The sequence below is a fragment of the Prenolepis imparis genome, unplaced genomic scaffold, assembly GCF_030444845.1.
Source record: "Prenolepis imparis isolate NDT839.2.m4 unplaced genomic scaffold, iyPreImpa1.0 SCAF_8, whole genome shotgun sequence".
NCBI classification, from domain to species: Eukaryota; Metazoa; Arthropoda; class Insecta; order Hymenoptera; family Formicidae; genus Prenolepis; species Prenolepis imparis.
In genome coordinates, this window is record NW_028141166.1 from 13,870,221 (window position 1) to 13,889,578 (window position 19,358).

General features: G+C 35.1%; 3 protein-coding genes across 3 annotated transcripts in view; 1 reads left to right on the forward strand and 2 right to left on the reverse strand.

Moving 5' to 3' along the window:
- The window catches only part of Wat (worker-enriched antennal transcript), a 142,634-nt gene that overhangs the window by 59,562 nt on the left and 63,714 nt on the right, over positions 1–19,358 (reverse strand). The window lies entirely within an intron of this gene.
- Ance-3 (angiotensin-converting enzyme Ance-3) overlaps positions 1–19,358 on the forward strand; it is a 50,728-nt gene that overhangs the window by 22,985 nt on the left and 8,385 nt on the right. The window contains exon 11 of the mRNA XM_083043621.1: positions 13,217–13,357. Coding sequence (XP_082899747.1) covers positions 13,217–13,357 — 141 coding nt within the window. The remainder of the gene's footprint in view (positions 1–13,216; positions 13,358–19,358) is intronic.
- On the reverse strand, positions 6,177–8,998 carry LOC145939592 (uncharacterized). The gene is made up of 2 exons (XM_083044026.1): positions 8,507–8,998; positions 6,177–7,794 (listed from the first exon to the last, which is right to left on the reverse strand). Exons 1-2 carry the CDS (start codon positions 8,516–8,518, stop codon positions 6,589–6,591), a joined length of 1,218 nt encoding a protein of 405 aa, XP_082900152.1. The 5' UTR covers positions 8,519–8,998; the 3' UTR covers positions 6,177–6,588.

Consider the following 19,358-nt stretch of genomic DNA (forward strand, 5'->3'; position numbering starts at 1 on the left):
GAATGTTGACATTCCTCTCTCGAACGCTTTTCCTGACCATGATCTTGAGAAACGATAGACATTGTTGCATAAAACAACAGAATAAAAACTATTATAATTTGATAAAAATTTGATTTAAAAAATCGTCAATTAAAAAACAACCAAATCCAAAAAACTCACAAAGAAAATTGTTTTCATTGAAATCAAATGTCAGAAGCGATTTTCCAAAAATAAGTAAAAGTAACTCAATTATTTTTCAGTCGTCTTTCAATTATCTTTATACTGAAGTCTGTATTACTCGTGTATTACTATTATAATGCATGGCGAATTGATTATTTCCGCAAACATATAACCGGTCACTTGGAAACGAATCCAAACCCGGTAAACTAGAATTTGTTGCTATGCATCGCCGCTTCGTCAAGATAACGTTCTGTACAGAAAGTGAAAAGTGTCAAAGACCTTTTTACATCGATACGGAAACTTGCTATCGAAAGATTAGTTACGGCAATCGCTAATAAAGTAGTCATGTAATATCTTTTCAAAAATTATGATTATATTCGGTGATTAAAATAGTGAAGTAAACGTTGCTATAAACGTGCACTGATTAATTTCAAATTACGTAAACATTTTCATCGATATTGAGTTATATTACAAACTCAGTTATTTTTAATATCTAAAAATAATATGACGGAGTTTACATAATATTGATATTATCTAAATTATATAAATCGTTTGTTAATGGTCGTTTTTAATTGAATTGCATGTTGGGCCACTTAAACCGATTGTAGTAAACGTAAACATATATTATCTGAATCTCTTATTTCTATTCACTCAAAATTAATATTGTAAAACACTTGTGCTAAATAAGAAAGATAAAGAAGAAATACTGGTGTGTGTTGTGAGGCATTTAAATTTGCATTTTAAATGCATTTTGAAATGCGATCGTATATGATAGAGAATGTAAGATGAATTTTCCAACACCATCGCAAGGAGAAAATAATGTTCGCATTGCTTTACGTCGTTTATTTACATGAATTTCGCGCGAATGTGCACGCGATCCTAATCGTGATCCGTGGTTCACCGATCTTCATTATCATTTTTCAACGCGTTTGCGTGTCAAATATTTAATGCTCGACAGCAACCGCATGTTGTAATTAGCTGTACAATCCACACGTCGTTGCTCGCGATCTCGCAAATATTGTTCGCACTTTTTCAAAATAAATCGCAAATATATATATATATATATATATATATATATATATATATATATATATATAGAGAGAGAGAGAGAGAGAGAGAGTTTATCGTCTGATAGGACGAGTTTTTCATCAAAGATGCATAGGCCAGGAGAAACGCAGTGTAGTGTGGAAAAAATCCGCGCTCATAAATGGCTTGTAACGCGAGAAAATTCATCAAACATTAAGATTCATCTAAATGAGTATTTGCGAGAATTCGTTATACTCGTGTTGAATGAGGAAGTCGAGAACGGAAGCGCGCGGTAGGCTTTGAAGGTACTTCACGCTTCCGGATATCTAGATTATGACATAAATAGGAGATTTATCGGGCGATAAACGTGAAGAGATGGTATATTCACTGCGCATAATTTACTGAAAGATCTGCTTAAAATAAGCCTTTAAATTACACAGCAAATGTTATAGTAATAATAATTTTCCTGACATACGATGGCTGGCTAGTTAAAAAGTTAGTCTTGCGTGATTAATTATACGTGAGAAGAATATATTTCAATATACTTCTTTAATTATAGTCGTTTGACATGCTGCGGTTAGAATCTTAAATTTATTCAGACGTAAGTATGCTTATAAACACCACTAACAAGTTGGCAATTTATTTTCAAAGAGGAAGAGAGGAAGATCCGTAAATCAAACGTTATTAAAATTGCAATATCTATAGATTAATGCTAATTGACTTCGTACATAAACTTCTGTTCATAATTAGTGTCCTCTTAATAATGACGGAACTACGTGTTTTGTACGCTCGTAAACTTTCTTACATCTTTAATATATAGGTTTTACCTTCACTCTCTCGAGTTCGCTACGTTGGTAGATGTACATGCTTTCTAGTGCATATAAGATAGCAAAGACGACATATTTTAGTAATAGGAAGCGACACTGTTCTGAGAGATTATATCTGTTATTTAATTTTCTAATTGTGTCGCCTGCGCCTGCTTAATTCTAGAACACTAACATGATCCTATGACGTATAATAACCGATCACAAATATGTATAATTATATGCAATGAGCACAATAATGACCAATAATAATAATAATAATCAATGAGCAATAGCTAATAAATTAAAATGTAATTATTCGTAATTTAATTTATTAGCTATACATTGTATTATTAGATATATATAAATAGCAATATACATATTGCATGCTTTTGTAAAATCAGCCTTTTTTCAAAAATCATGGATTTTATTATAAAAAGCTGTTTAAGAATACTGAATTTCCAAAAAGAGCTTATGACGTATAAATCTTATTTACTATTTTCCAAAGAAAGATGTGCTGTTTCGAGAGTAACAAATTGATATAAATATTTTAAACTATAAGATCACTGATAGTCTCATTATATATTCTAGGCTTAAAATTACAACAAATTATCATTTACGATAGCAATTGCAATAAATCACCCTCTGCAAATATCAAACGCATAATCCCCAAGGGTGCAAAGTGGATCATGATGCGTTTGCATCATTACTTTCACTTATCAAGTGTTCACACAATGCAATTTAATGTCTATTAATTTTGAAGTTAAATTGTTGCTTAAATAGTAACGATCTACAGTAACTACAGCTGATAGAGAGAGTATTTCTCTCACAGTATGTATGAAATGAATTTTACGAACACACATTAAGCTATCAACAGATGATAGAAATGTACAGATAAAGAATCGAAATGAAAATTTTAATGAAAATACGCATATATTATATATGTTTCAGGATTATAATAATGTAATAAAAATATGTTTTTTTATGTTTTTTATATTAATTTCTATACTATTGTATAAGACATTTATTATTTGTAATTATTAACTTATTTTAAAGTATTAGATCTCATATAAAATGTTCGGAGAGAGCATCACCAAAGAGATAATATTTTAGTACTTTGTGATTTAACGAAATTATTCCATTCAGTCAGAGATTTGTTAGAATATCTTTATTATAGCAGCAAATGTAAAAGTGCCAAGCTACTTTACCGGTTACTGTAGCTGAAAATAGTTGAGGGAAGTGCCGTTCCTTTCTAGATAGATTCTGAAGGCAATATAAGACATACTAAAAAATTTAAATTTACAATTGATAATAATTAATATAAAAATATTCATTCGTTACGTAAACACAGATTCTGTTAAATATTATATTTTAATCGTATATATACTTTTCATATATATAATTTTTATATGTATTTTTAAATATATAAATCTTTCAAACATCATAAACTAAATGGATTTAAATAATAAACTTATTATTTAAATCCATTATAAATTTCTAAAAATTTCAAGACATTTTTCTAAACATGGAAATTTTCTTTATTCTAATTGCATCATTTAACACTATAAATATGCATTGGCAACTCGTTTAAAAAATGAAGTAAATATCATATAAAATGTCAAATAACTGACTTGAGATCCTCTCACCAATGTAATTAGGTGATAGAAAATTTCGTAACAGAATTACTAAACACACGACGGATAAACATGATGGTGACAATTACAAAAATTATTAGTTTCATTAATATGATGTTACTATTATAAAAGTCAAGTTTTTAATTTAAACTAATAAATTAAATTTCATAATTTCTCATTGAATATTCGAACATAATTAAATGCGCGCGCGAAATCTGACCTGTTTCCTTGAATCTTAAATATCATAGTGTTCACAACGATTAGAAATCTAATTTCCTATCAATTAATTAAATGTCAAGTTAAATGTCTATTAAAATAAGAGATGTTCCATAATTTATCTTAAAAAAACAAGCTTTTTCAATCTCGAATCATTTAAAATCCATCGAAGCTCTGACATTTAAGCAACTATCAGCCTTCCCACGTTACGCTCTGGTGTTCGTGATCTTAAGATCTTTATAGTACAATACTTTTTAACGAAGGATGCAAAACATCGTGTTCGTTCCGCGTAATTGTCTTAAAAGGAATAGTTTCGCGAGTCAAGGCGAAGAGGTGCGGCGGGATAAATAAAGGAAGCGAAAGGACAGACCCGTGCCGAGAGTCTGTGGAAAACGGGCGAAAGGGGAAGTGGATTTTACGGCAGCACGATCTTTCTCGGCGAGGCGAAGGGGAGACTCTTACTTTCAGCCTCGGCGTCGCGTGCGCTAATGGCACGATTGCATAATCGTTCCCGTGATCCGGACGAGCACGTAAGTCGCCGTTCGTGAGTCAAGTGGCAAAGCCGCTTCGGCCGAAGTGGGTCGTGCAAGAAATTAGTCGCGGATGCACATCGATTTTACTTCTGCAAACTTCGAGGGCCCCCAACGAAACATTAAGATTAAATCCAAAGATTGGAATAATGAAATTGATCAATTATCTCGCGCGTGAATTTTTTTATTTTGCATCTCCAATTTATCATAAATCAATGTAACGATATCATCCATTGCTTCTTTTGCATCTTGCAAAACCTCAGAGAAATTTTTATTTTTTTTTTCCTATATAAATTAAACTTCTTTCTTTCTCTCATAAATTTTCCCTAATAAGATACATAAGATATATATATAGAGATAATAAGTAAGTCAAGGGGCAAATATAAATTTGTTAATCCTCTATTCACATTTATACATGTTTATCTTCTATTTCGTAACATTTACGAAATTTCGGAGAAATACGGAAATTGATCCGAAAGGTCATGGCATCAATGTTAATTAAAATCGCGCAAATTTGCGTACACACGTGTGTGGATAACATTCTATTTTATCCGATATATCATAAGTTTTCGTTGGGTGCTAACATTGTGGAAACTCTTATTTACTTAGCCTCGTTATATCAATTTAACTCTGTATTAAATCACATAACTTTCTTGCGAAGGAAAGAACATCACTACATGAGAATTCAATCAAACTTTAATATTTCCAAGGAAATGTAAACACAGGATAATGAAGGTCGAAGTAATAAACTTAATTATATATTGAATATATCATATTACATCAATATGTATACATTTCCTTCAGAATTTCATGGTGCATGGATCAATATTAATTTTACTTTCTTATGTGTATGTACGTACATGTATACATATACATACACAAAATAATTTCTATACACATAAAATAAATATGAAACACACATATAATTGCATTTTAATTGCCAATAATTGATGATATAAAGAGAATTTACTATTTAATAATATAAAGCATTTTAGAGAAAAGGGAAAGCAAATAAATAAATCGTTGATCATATTTAAAAAAAAAAATACAAACTTTTAATAAAATATTATAAATTTCGAGTATTTCTCTCTCTACAAAATTAAAATAGGTTTGTAGGAGAGTTATAGTGATGTACAATATCAAGGTTATCGATTTGATAAAAACTTGTTGGCGACGGAAACTGGGTCGACGACTAATCATTCAATTTTGTGTTGTCAATAGAATGCAGTGACATTTATTAATAACAAATATAGGATCGTTATGAAGAATATAGCCTAACCATAAGATAATTTAAAAAGAGTCGATACTCATTTCTCGAATTTGTTTTTAATGTCATTTCTCTGATTATGTGTTTGCTAATTTTTTAATCATATCTAACATTATGAATCATTATCAATATCAATCATTAAATATCATTTTATATGTTATTTAATATTATTTATAGACATAATAACAAAAAATAATATATTTTTATATAAAATAATACATATTAAATCACGGTTATTTGCTACTGTTGCTTTTTGCTAATTTTGTAATAAATTTTTTACTTAAAATGTGCTTCTCTTAATGTGTTTTCTCACGAGAGAATATTATTTTACACGCTATGCTCTCTTGCAGCATTAGAATGTTTTTATCATTCAACGTTTTTCCATTTGAAAGTCATCATAAATTCAACAATTGTTGAGTGCATTTTGAACCATTTTCGTAATTTCCTTCACATCTTTTTAAATCTTTTTACAAGAGGAAAAATGCATAAGAATTAGGATAAATAAATCAGTTAGAGAAGGTATATAGCCAGTGTAAATAACTACTTTACAATACTATTTATTTCATTTTCTGTAAAAAAATACATACTTTGCTAATATCGGTACAAAAGTAAGACAGACAAGAGCTGCTCTCGAGCGAAAATCGCTAAAGACGAGTACATTCCTATTGGTCATTCGTTCTTCCTAACTGGCACACGTCGCCGTGTCGCGCCCTCGTTGCGATTATGATCAGGATCGGAGTACAATGGACCGGTACGCGATCGTCTACCGGAGATCGTCCCCGATTCGATCCAGGTACAGAGTGGCGGATATCGCTGCGCCGCACGGCAACGTTTCGAATCGGTCCTTCGTATTCTAAGACAAGATCCTCGCGGTTATCCGTCGTCGCGTGCACGGGGGGAGGTGGAGAGTTTCTCGTAGAACGACGACGAAGAACCAATCGTGAATTATGATGTTAGTGATGATGACTGTAGCCACCGTAGCCACCGTAGCCACCGTAGCCTAAATCGCCACCCTCGTATCCACCGACGATGTAGCCACCCTCGTGTCCGTGTTGGTGTTGGTGTTCATGGTGCACAGCTACCGGCACAGCTACTTTAACCGGGTAAGGCACGGGCTTCTCTACCGGGTAAGGCACGTGTTTCTCGACGTGAACGGGATATGGCCTGTCGACCGGGACCTTCACGGGGTAGGGTACCGGCTTCTCGACCGGGTAAGGCACATGCTTCTCGACCGGGTACGGCTGCGGCACTGGTATCTTAACTGCAACTGGCACGGGCTTCTCAACCGGGACGGGGTACGGCCTGTCAACTGGGACCCTCACGGGGTAGGGTACCGGCTTCTCGACTGGATAAGGCACGGGCTTCTCGATGTGTACGGGGTAAGGTTTGGGAACGGGTATATGAACTGGACGATCGACTGGGACTCTGACTGGGTAAGGAACGAGCTTCTCGACCGGGTAAGGGGCGGGTACGTGGACCGGGACTTTCACTGGTACCGGGACTGGTTTCTCCACGGGATACGGCTGCGGTACTGGTACTTTGACTGGGACTGGAATGTGTTTCTCTACGGGATAAGGCTGCGGTACTAAAACCTTGACCGGGTAAGGACGATCGACCGGTACGTGAACCGGATAGGGTACCTTCTTCTCCACCGGATACGGCTGGGGTACGTGAACGGGCACCTTTACGAAGACCTTGACTGGGTAAGGCACGTGCTTCTCAACTGGGTACGGTTGCGGTACGGGCACTTTGACGGGGACCGGTACGGGCTTCTCTACCGGGTAGGGCACATGTTTCTCCACGGGGTATGGCACGGCGACATTCTTCACTACGGTCACGGTCTTTATGTGGTCGTGGCCGCCGATATATCCGCCGTACCCGTGACCGCCGTATCCGTGAGCGCCGTATCCGTGAGCACCGTATCCGTGGCCGCCGTATCCGTGGCCGCCGTATCCAATACCGCCCAAATCGAGACCGACATGTCCACCGGATCCGATATCGTATCCCCCGTCATAACTATAGCCGTAACCAAGACCTAGCAGGCCGCGCTTCTCTTGCTTTTTCTCGCCTCCGGATTTCGCTTCCACTGACTTCTCGATTTTCGCGGTCTCTTCCGACAATACTGTCGTAACCGCGAGGGCGGCAACAGCCACGCAAATCTAGAAAATATGCAATGTTATTTCTCATTGTGCTTGACATGAGTAATTATCTCGATTGTGCTTTATTATATATAATACTCGAAACGTCCAATAGGAAAACGAGCTCTCGGAGAACGTGCATGTAATAAAAAATTGAATATATTAAATCAGCTAGTCTGAGCCTTTCTATTAATAATACTTTAACCGATATCGATTCGATACGTAAAAATTTGTAGATATATTAATCTATTAATTTTATATTAAATGTTATATATTAATTTTTTTATACTTAAAAAAATATATTTTGTTTTGAAAAATTAAATACACATATACATCACCGCACAATGTAAGAAAAATTCTTTAGAATTCAGAAACAAAACGTCGTGATTAAAAAAACTTATTAGATATAAAATCGATTCATTTTGCGATAAAATGAAACTATTCAAGTCGCGTAAGTTGTCCGACATTAGTATGCGGAATCCGTTCAGAATACACTCCTCGTGCAACTCGTTCGCGAAATTCTTTAACGCATGATTTACGAGTCTATATATACACGCGTTTTAATCTCTCTCGAACGGTTCGCACCCCCGATTAATCTCGTTCACTTCTCGTAGATATTCGTTATCTATCTGAGTCTCCTCAATACACGTTCACCGACGTTTCTCGCTTTCCGACGACGCGACACCAGAACGAAAAATATTGCAAACAAATGCAACTACGACGGAGGACGTACCAGGATTCTCATTTTCGCTCTCGCGATGTTCCGGGTGCGTCCAGGAGTGAACTGGATGCTGATTGCCGTCGGTTCCTGGCCTTATATACGCGGCACACTTTCGCCTTCGCCACCCGGGGCCCGTCGGGTCCGGGGCCCCAAGTCATGTACCCCCACGTTATACCTCTTTGTTCAACTACGACGATGACGATCCTACCGTCCGAGCGATCACCACTCCCCTTTGGGACAGACACCTTACTCCCCCTCTTCAATTTCCCTATACACACGCACGCACATATTCGCGTTGCGAAGAACAAACGGGTCTTGTTCCCTTCCTTCTTCGTCAAATACTTGTGCTCGCGTTACCTGATTTTTTTTTTTTTCACATGTCTTCGCAGGTACCTCGATTGCGCTTTAGTTTTATACGATACTTTCTCTGAGAGGAACGACGGACATACCGATTGGCCGTCGTAACGTCCCTTATGTTAGTATCGGAAGCCGTCGACGAGACATCGATCGTATCCGCGTGCCTTTCCAGTTCGGATAAACTTAGATTGACAGCGCGTAAAAACTCGCCTCTTCGTACGTAACGTTTCACGAGAGTTTGGCTCGGATAGATTCGCCTGTCGGCAAATCTCTGTCAGCCGATACGGATATCGTCAGTAATATCTCGTGCGGATAAAATGTGACATACATCACTCACGGCGACCACTGTCAGAGCTGTCACCGTGATATTTTGGCGCGTGTCGGTTCCCTCACCTTGCGAGAGATTTATAAGTCGATATATACAAGTTATATAAAATTTTACAAAATTGTCGAAAGTTAAATTGTCAATTTTTTGGTGTCGCGTCGGACGTGCTCCGACGATATTTTCTAAACTTTATTGCTCGCCATTACTCTGTTTCGAGATGCAGTTAAAGTGTGCTTGAGTTTGGATTTTCAACTTTTACTACGTGTATACGTGTCGTAGGTACCTCGTAGTAGAGACGCTTCGCCAGTGGAACGGAAGTCGAGAAAACCCCATTTAAAAGAGAGATTGACTCGCAATCGTTGAAACGCAATCGAAAATTGCGCGTCTTACGGAATTTCATATTTTTATATATGCGCATACATTGTACAATTGTTAATTGCTGAAGTTAATCATCTAACAGAATTATTATACATATTTTCATTAAACTTTACTAATATAAAACTTTTGTTTTCTATTACTGATTTTGTTTTGTTTTCGAATACTAATCTATAATAAATTACATGCCACATACATGCGCCTAGGTAGAACATTGGCATGCCAGAACCTAGTTTTTTCCGTCAGTAAATTATACTAATTTCCCACCTTTTCCCTACAATTTTGTGTCCCTCTACAAGAATGCATAATTCACATTCCAACGTTATACCTTCTCCACGTGCCTCTATATTATAAATTTTCCGCTTTCCATCTTACCTCCTGAAGGATAGCAGAAACATAGCTTCCTTTGTTTCATTATTCCAGTCATGATTTTAAATTTGTGAGAAATGATTTCTCAGATGGCGAACAATCCGAATCTGTTATATGGTATTACTCATCGAAATTAAAGGAATACTTGGTTAATTGTTAGAGCTAATAAATGTCAAAAAATCGCTTTGATAATGTGAAAAATGAGGATTTTAATTATTAACACAGTTAAGTGATTGCAAAAAGAAGTTGGATAGTTTCGAAAATAAAAATTCCTTTCATTTTCCAATGTTTTTCCCCGTTGAAAAACCTGTTGTATGCCGATCGCACTGACGCAACGTGACGTGTTTCAGCTACGGGCACTTGAATACGTTATTTTTCGTAGCAATCGACTGCAACGGTCACGCGAATCGCGCGCGATCAACGTCATCATACATCCTCTCCCTTTCTAGCTATTACCGTTCCGTTTTCGTCCTCACCTCGCCCAACGCCTCCTGCACCGCGTAATGCAGACGCATATATACATGCATACATGTGCATGCATCACAGACAACGTAATAAGACACGCCACCTAGAATTTATCTCCCGCCGATCTCGTGGGTGTAGCATTGCTCCCTTTCGAGGGACATGCGGACCCACATCGCAATCCCGCTCTAAAGTCGGTGAAGTTCCGCTTTCCATCTCCTCCTCTCCGTTTCGCACGCGGCTAAGTATGTCGATGTTTACCGCCGCATTATCCATGGGACATGATCACCTTACGCGAACGGTGTCCACGTGTAGTATTATATCACTTTACTCAGCAAATATATGTATATCGGACAAAGAAATGTATTCGCAGAAATCCATAGCATGCAATAACAATTTGTTTTTTCATAAGCGAAAGTATATCATTAATATGTTTCGCAATACGGAATAGAGAGGAAGAGAAAAAGAGTTTATTATTTTAATCGATAGAGTTGTTTTAATTCATGTAATAAATAATAATAAATTGACTTTTAAGGGATTAATCGAATTAAAGTTAAAAATTCTCATGTTTCGGAATATTTAATAATTTGACATCGAAGTGTGACCAATAATTATTGGAAATTAATAAAAGTTAATAAATTCATATTAATAAAGAAAATCAATGATAAATTAAATAAATTGCATCTATAATGAAAAAAAAAATCAATAGGATCTATATATTTAATTGATTAAAATATATAAAATAATATAAGATTTAATAATATAAAATAATATAAATTATATTTAATCGTAGATGAATATATATTTTATTATTTCACAATTAATTATCAGTCTATATATGTATATAATTGCTGAACCGAGGGATACTCCAAATGAGAGACGCAACCGAGTCGGGTCTGGCGAAATTAGCTGAATCTTCTGCGCTCGATTCTCGAGTCACACTCAGAACTCCCCTGACGACGGTATCCTGATTTAAAATAAAGCTACGCGTCCGCGAGAGATCACACGCGCTAATCAAACTCCAACACATACATAACTGATAATATAAGAAATAAACATAAATGATAATATAAGATAATACAAGAAAGAGTTTATATAAGGGTTTATATAAAAATTTTCTTGTCATATCTGTATCTTCTTCTTTAATTTTTCATCAAACTTTTTGTTTCAACTTTCTCTCTCGTTAGATCATATTCGCGTTCGTATTTTTCGATATTAATAATCAGCATAACATTTTAATTTTAATGAAATCTTCATTTACTGTCTTCTAACTAGAAAAGTATATCAAAATGGTCGAAGCTATCGCGATACCTGTCATTCAGGGCGAAGGTCTCACCTCGATTCTATTATTCAACCGTGTAACCTGATTCAATCGTTTCCTCGCGATATGATTACTTCCCCTTGAATATCAATATGACGACTTGATTTTACTCTCCCGCGATGCCATTTCGATGCGTTCGCCCACTCATTAAGTGTGGGTGAGCAAAGAAGGTTAATCAATAATATACGCCAGTAAAAACGCCCAGAAAACTGTGAAATCAGATAGTTATTTTACTATGTTGAATTTCGCAATGCGATAAAATTCATGCCAAAATTTTATGTTCCGGTGCCTGATTATTACATGTTGTATTCTGCCGCTTACAGAAATCTCTTCGCTCATAATTTTTAATGATGTGCGAGAAATTCATTAATTAACGCGCAATAATAATTACTATATAATCAGAAAAGTATTATAAGTATATAGCTATTTATACTTATTGTTAGTTCGGTTATAAAATCGATTATAAAACCGCTAGGCTGATATGAATCCGGGACGACTTGCGTTACTTTTCGACTCCTTCCTGAAACGTGTTTAGGCTGGGAAATCGCGGATTTCATTAATTTCGTCGATGACTTCATGGGTAATGCTCGCAACGCGAGTCGCAATATACATATATTCAGATGTCACGCATGTGTTACGACACTTTCGTATATATTTCAAATGACGAGAGCTCGTGCGAGAGAGAACTGTTACAATCGTGGAAAGAAAAAGTGTTGGAATACCGATCGTAATACCGATCCGCGATCTCCGGATGATATTACGTAAAGGTCGTTGCCGATGAAACACGTCTCTCTTGGTGAAATGGCAACATACTTAACCGTTTATTGCCTCTCTTTTTAGCCACCTGACGGCAATATTATTCTATGCGGAGGAGAGGCGAGAATATTCTATCTCCCGTCTGTTACTCGTTTTCATAGAGATCGAGAGTCTTCGTGACCTCACTGACCCTGTTAACATTAGCCTTGCAGATCCTCGAGATTCATGAAAATTGGCATCTCAGACGTGACTAAGATCAGCATCAGCTACTTTTAAAATCATTTTGTCTTAAATCTAAAGCTATCACGAATTTAATAAAAAAAAGCATAATTAAAAAAATCATTAAATATAATTCTATTTTTTACAAATAACATAATATAAAAAATTAAGATTTTATTGAGAGATTTATATTAACTCATAATTGCATGAATTATACAATTATTATCGTAAAATTTACACATTTTATGAAATATATTTTGCTATTTTTCAAATTTTGTTAATATACTTTTCAAGCCGTTAATATAAAAAAAAATTATGAGTCTATTATAAACTTAAATAAATTGTCAGACGTAACAGAAAATAAGCTTATCGATTTAATAAATGATCTCTGAATTTTTACATTATGGACGCACTTTTTTCGAGATTATCCCTATTACATATTTCTTCCCACATGAAGCTGATTCAAATTTATTAAGTATGTCGAGATACGCGTAAGAGGCGTGATATAAGTTAATTAGCTTTCTCTCATATTTTACAGGAATTTCGTGGCTGGCGTCCTTCAATTCCAACTATATCGCGCTCTCTGCCAAGCTGCGGGACAGAGATTCATCGACAATCCCAGAAGACCGCTGCACAGATGCGATTTTTACAGAAACCCCCAGGCCGGCGGAATCTTGGGGTGAGTATTTAAAAATCTAATAATTCGCCGTTCCTCTCTTAAACCGGATAAGCAGAAAGTCTCTGGCGTCATCTTTTACGCTACGTCTCTTGCGCAAAATCCGCCGTATACGTCGTTCAAAAGCGGAAACGCAGGCGTAAAAGCGGCCTTTTAATAATCAGTTTTAAATCTACGTGCACTACACGTATGCTTTCGCAATATGGTATACGCTTCTTTACAAACGCCGAGATCGATCGCAGCCAGCAACGAGCGGCTTCGTTGAAGACCATTCGCGGACAAAATGCGAAAAGCAAACGTTTTTTCACGTGCTTGTGCAGATCGCGTCACATTTTTATTACGGTTAGAAAAGCTGCGCCACTGTTTTGTGATCATATTTCAACATCCAATACGTAATATGAAGTAGCCGAGTGCAATGTAGAGACAGAAAAACACAAGTACAACTTTGTTACAAACTGAACAATGCATTAGAGTCCTGTATAGTGCAAGGGAATATAAAACTCGGTAACTGTGAAATATTTGATAACGTCGACGGATATTAATTACGCGTAATTAAAATAAATATTGAAATAAATCTAACGTACTCAAATCGAGAAACTATTGTGTAATTTCGGTTAAATAAAAAAATGTAGATCATGGAGAATGACACAACACAGCGAGAGAAAGGAAACAGGATGAAGGAAACTACTCAATGATATTGCGGCGTCATCATTTGTTGCTTTATGCATCATTCTTTTCCTCAATATATGTATATAATAGCAAGAACTGCTGAAAAAATTAAATTTAATAAGAAATATTTTTTTTAAATACCGTAAGACACACGCGCACACATGCATATCACAAAGCGAAATTATATTGTACAAATGTTTTATTTTAAATTTATTTTAAATTTTGCAAAGCCGGGTATTAGAAAATATATCATTTAATTTTATTGCAATATTCTCAATTCCAAGGATAATTATCTCCGTAAAAGAAGGAATTTCCGAAGCGACGACTCGTTTATTGTCCACTTCGTTTTCAATAGCTGTGAATTATGACGACTATTTACGTAAACAAGAATTTTTGGTTCGACCTAACTTCATTATACAGTCACAAAGCCAGTTCAAAATGTCAGGAATCTGTAAAATATCACAACAAGGTGGGGCCACGAACTCGATCGATACCTCATTCCGGATCTTGACATTTTGGCCCCGAATTTTTTATGATTCAAGGTTAAAATTTATGTAGAAATTAATGCAGGCGTGTGATGGTCACCCATAAAAACTGGAATCTTCCGAAAAGAGAACGAAAAAAGATTGTCGCATCTCGTTATTTTGCTTTATCATCGCGACAAATTTAGAAATGGACGGAAGATTAATTTCAATATAAAAAACTATGCAAAACGCTCTCGTTTTTTAGCAACTTGACGTCACAATTCTTACCCCACTTAATCATTCAGAAAAATTCAAATCCGCGAGTTGATTTATATAGACACAAACATAGATATATAATACTATCTGCATATATTTATAACATGAAAAAACTTTTAACGTTTAGCCACATGCTTAAATAGTTTAACACAATTAAATATGAAAAATATATGAAGAATATAGAAGTTGATAAAAGGGGGTAAAAGGAAAAGTCGCAGAAATAACGTATGATTCGTTAAAATGTAAATATTGATACATTTAAATCTGCCTAACGTGTTTTAACTTTTACTCGTTTTTAATCGTTAATCCAATGTCGATAATTCCACCGATTAGAAAACGATTAGAGAAAAATTATATAAGCAATATCTCAATAGATGCAAATTACAAGCCATCTATTTTCTGCAGATTACTTTTAATTTAACAAAGATTACTTCTGTCAAAATAATTAGCGGAAACCATAAGATTAATAAACAAACCAAGAAATGCGGATTATATTAATCAAAATATTATAACTTAAAATTAAACTTGTATGTGTATTGAATAAATTAAAAATATATACTGTCACGCATTTAATATAATAATAGTATGACGGTGACGTTTCTTAAAATGAAAATTTCGATTTTGCATCATATTACCTCCGTTCACGACACATGTTTAAAAAAATAAAGACTTTTATTATATAATTCAAACCTAAACTGTGGACTGAGCCTATCAAGAATTCGATCAGTTCCGCCATTATTCCAAATCTGATAATTTAAAATCTAAGGTGCTTCGCTATTACTGATGCGCGTGACTTGGCGCTACACTATACCGGTATCTCTTGATAATAAATACAAATTGTGTAAATTAAATCATCGCGTCAATTACCATCATGGATATTTGAGATTAAATTACAGTTTATTTCAGACTACGTCGCGCTTATAAATTCGCCAATTTAGTTTTATATCACTACCGCAGGGATGTCTGGAACGCATCTAGTTTGCGCATTTATTCATCGTTACACAATTCCATAATATTCTCATCCACTATAATACTCCTAGTGTAGCTATATTTGGAATATGAAGCATAAAATGACGATCTCTATGATTTCGACATTCATAATTATGTATCATTGCAATGTTTGTTCTCGTATGGATATCTCGCGAATAATCGCTCGTCAGTATATAGACACTAACCGACTGTAATAACTTGTGTAATAATACTAACAATTGTTGGCACTAAGAGAGAATAACGATCCTAAATTGGTAAAGACCTAATTTTGATTTGAAACATACGTTAAACAATGATTTGTGTCGGCAATCATTTTTGTATATATTATCGACTTTTATAATATATATTTTAATATTCTCCTCTGCAAAGTGTGTAAAACTCTTCTCTAATATATATATGATTTAATATGTTAAAATTAAAATGTGACGAAAACATTTCTGATTATTTCAATTATGCAATTGTTTTAAATTGCTAAATGCTCGCCCTTCTCGAGAAACTAATGTATTTAACTCTCTGCCAGCAACAATAAAAATCGCGCTTGTAACAAAATCGTTAAATTAAAGTATATGTGACATAATGCGGGCATATGTAATACAGTGAGTTGTTTTGAGAAAGGTAGATGCTGAGAGAACACCTTCGTGCGGCATTAAAGTAGCGTCGTGTTTACATAGTCTTGACGAGGCGCGAAAACTGACGGTCGGCGCCGGGATTGCGTTTTTGCCTCGTTGATTACGGGATCCATTATGCACACGCGAGCATGATCATGATCCTCTTGCGAATGTTGCAAAATGCGTATGCCACGGTATTGTTAGATCGTATCGTTCTATCGTGCAAGATGCCGTGGATTTTGACAGCGCCTTTTCATTTTTTTGACAGTGAATTGCGGCTTGCACGTGCTCGAAAGTTGAGTTAAAAATAATATTTTGTATATCGATTAAGAATTCAATTAAACATTATATCACCGATCGCTTCTCGATCGGATCGAGCCTTCCTAACAACAATCTTCTGGCGAACGTTATCTGGGTTAACGAGAGGGAAATCTCTTTAGTCGGTTCCGCAATTCCGCCAGCCGTCAATCCGGTATTTGTCTCTCGACATTATTACGATGCGTCGTGTCGTTCCAACAATTTTGTTCGATCGAGATAAATATCTCGATAATGATAATAATAATTGTTGGCCGCCTACGCGGAGAACAAGGCGCGGATCTCATTGTTAGCTAGTAATCAAGCTGATGTAAAGCTGAGAGAAACCGTAAAAATATGACACATGAAATATAAGTTTATAAGTGTGTGAACGTCATGTTGATATTACACACTATTATTTATATAATCTCCACACTAATTATATGCAATAAAAGTTTGTATAATATATGATATGAAATAGATGGTGTAATATAATTTCAAGAATCTGTTAAATAAAAAAGATGTTTCATTATATTGACTTGATCGTATCGATTGGTGTACGATTAACTATTATAGAAAGAATTTTAAAAATCCAATCGACTTTCACATATGACTCGCAAAATATTTCAAATAATTAAATTCCGACACGTTCATTAGGCTGCTATAAGATGATACAATAAAACTGATGTTCGCCATAAAATTTCATGAGATGCGGGGAAAGGTAAATCTGTTGCGACTACCATATGTACAATTTATATTACTATAAAAGGGGAGTATATAAAATAAAACACACACAGATTTAGTTGGAACGTGTTTTCTTCGCAGTTACGAAATTGAATTCGCTGAGAAATTACATAAAATGATAAAAAGTATTAGAAGGTAGACAAATTCAAACGATGTGATAATTAGAAACGTTCTCGTATTCTTCTCTTTTTATCTCTCTTTTCCTTTACGATATATGTACTTGCGAGCTCCGAATTCACGGACTAGTTCATGCGCATTTATAGACGTAACGTGAGCAAAGTTTTATATAGAATATAGACGATGAAAGTCACATAATTCTCTTGGCAAACGGAAACTCGATAAGGATTGTTCCGCGTATGAAGATGATCGGAATTCATAGATTGAAATCTCTTGGCAACCGACCAAGCTGCTAAGACTTCCTGCAATATACATAGTTTCCGTAGAAGCCAAAGTAATCTCGGTAAAATAGAATTTCATTATATGCATATACGTAGAAGTATCAATAGAGTACTAAAATTCTTGTAAAAATTGAATAAGGATTTATATAACTTTGCAATCAAAATTATAATTAATTGTCACAATCGTTGAAAAAATGTATGAAGAATGATATTTTTCTAGCGATCACTCATCAATGATAATTGCAGCATAAATGATCTAAATTATTATCGGAGTCTATCTGTTCAATATTTTTTATCATTAAAATATTTATTTATTATTCAGATTTTTATATGACACGTGAAGTGTGTCAATTACGAATTATCCAAACGGAAATTCAATCGGAGATCATTCATAGTATGAGAATCGAAATTTCGCTGAACGCACCTGACTTCCTGTCCCATCGAAGGACGATCTCGACCTCTCGCTTTACGACGATTACGAAAACAGCATACCCGGTAAAGTGCGTGCGTGATGTAAAGGAACGCAAACGGTTATCATACCATACGAGAGAGTTTGCAGTTAATAACGAAGAAACTCGCTACGTTGTTACGTGTTACACTTCCGTTTTCGCTACGCAAAATTCGTGGGCGTCGCACGAGCTGGAGAAAAGCCTGCGACAATATGATACTATAGTTAAAAACTGAGATGTAATGTAATAATTATATTACTAGAACTCTAAACGATTACAAATTATTGCCACATTTCCGCAAGTAGCCGAATAAAGCGCACGATACAATTAATATTTGAAATCAGCAAGAGGAATTTTATATTATTTTGAATAGAACATGGGAAGCTCTTTCCGATCTTTCTGCTGTCAACCAATATTTTTTAAATAATTTTCTACGCACAAATTCTTTTTACACGTTTAATGACATTGCAGAAATCATACTATTCGTCAATTTAAATTTTTGCATAGATTTAAAATCCATATCTCTTTTGACGACAACTTTCAGATGTATTAAGAGGTTTCTTGATTACCAATCTTAAATTGTGGCATATATCTTGTGATAAAAGTTTAAATTTAAATTCCACGTGGAATTAATAAAAAAATTTCCTAAATTTACATTCACACACATTAAATTCATTTATATTATTATGCTCATATCATATTTATATTTATTAATTGTGTTAATGATACTCGATTACGTGTTGATTTTCTGAATTGCAAAAGAGATATGCGACATCATGGTTGACTTATTCCACTCGCCGGCTATCAATACTGTGATTTAAACGCAAATGCAAATTGGTACTTCGTCCTTGGTTGTCACGGACGATCGCGCGGAGGATCGGAAAGGAATCATTTGAAAGTTCTGCTTCGATCGAGAAAAGGCGGAAAGATTTTGCGATCTACTGTACAACATTTATGTCTTAAATGCAATTGAACGTAACTGTCCTCAGAATAATCCGAATGCATGAGCTCATCCCCTACCCACAATCGTAAAAAGAAATACGATTTAAATGACCGGTACAATGAGAGCACGATCTCATATTCATTCTTATGCACCGTTTAACGTTAACGCT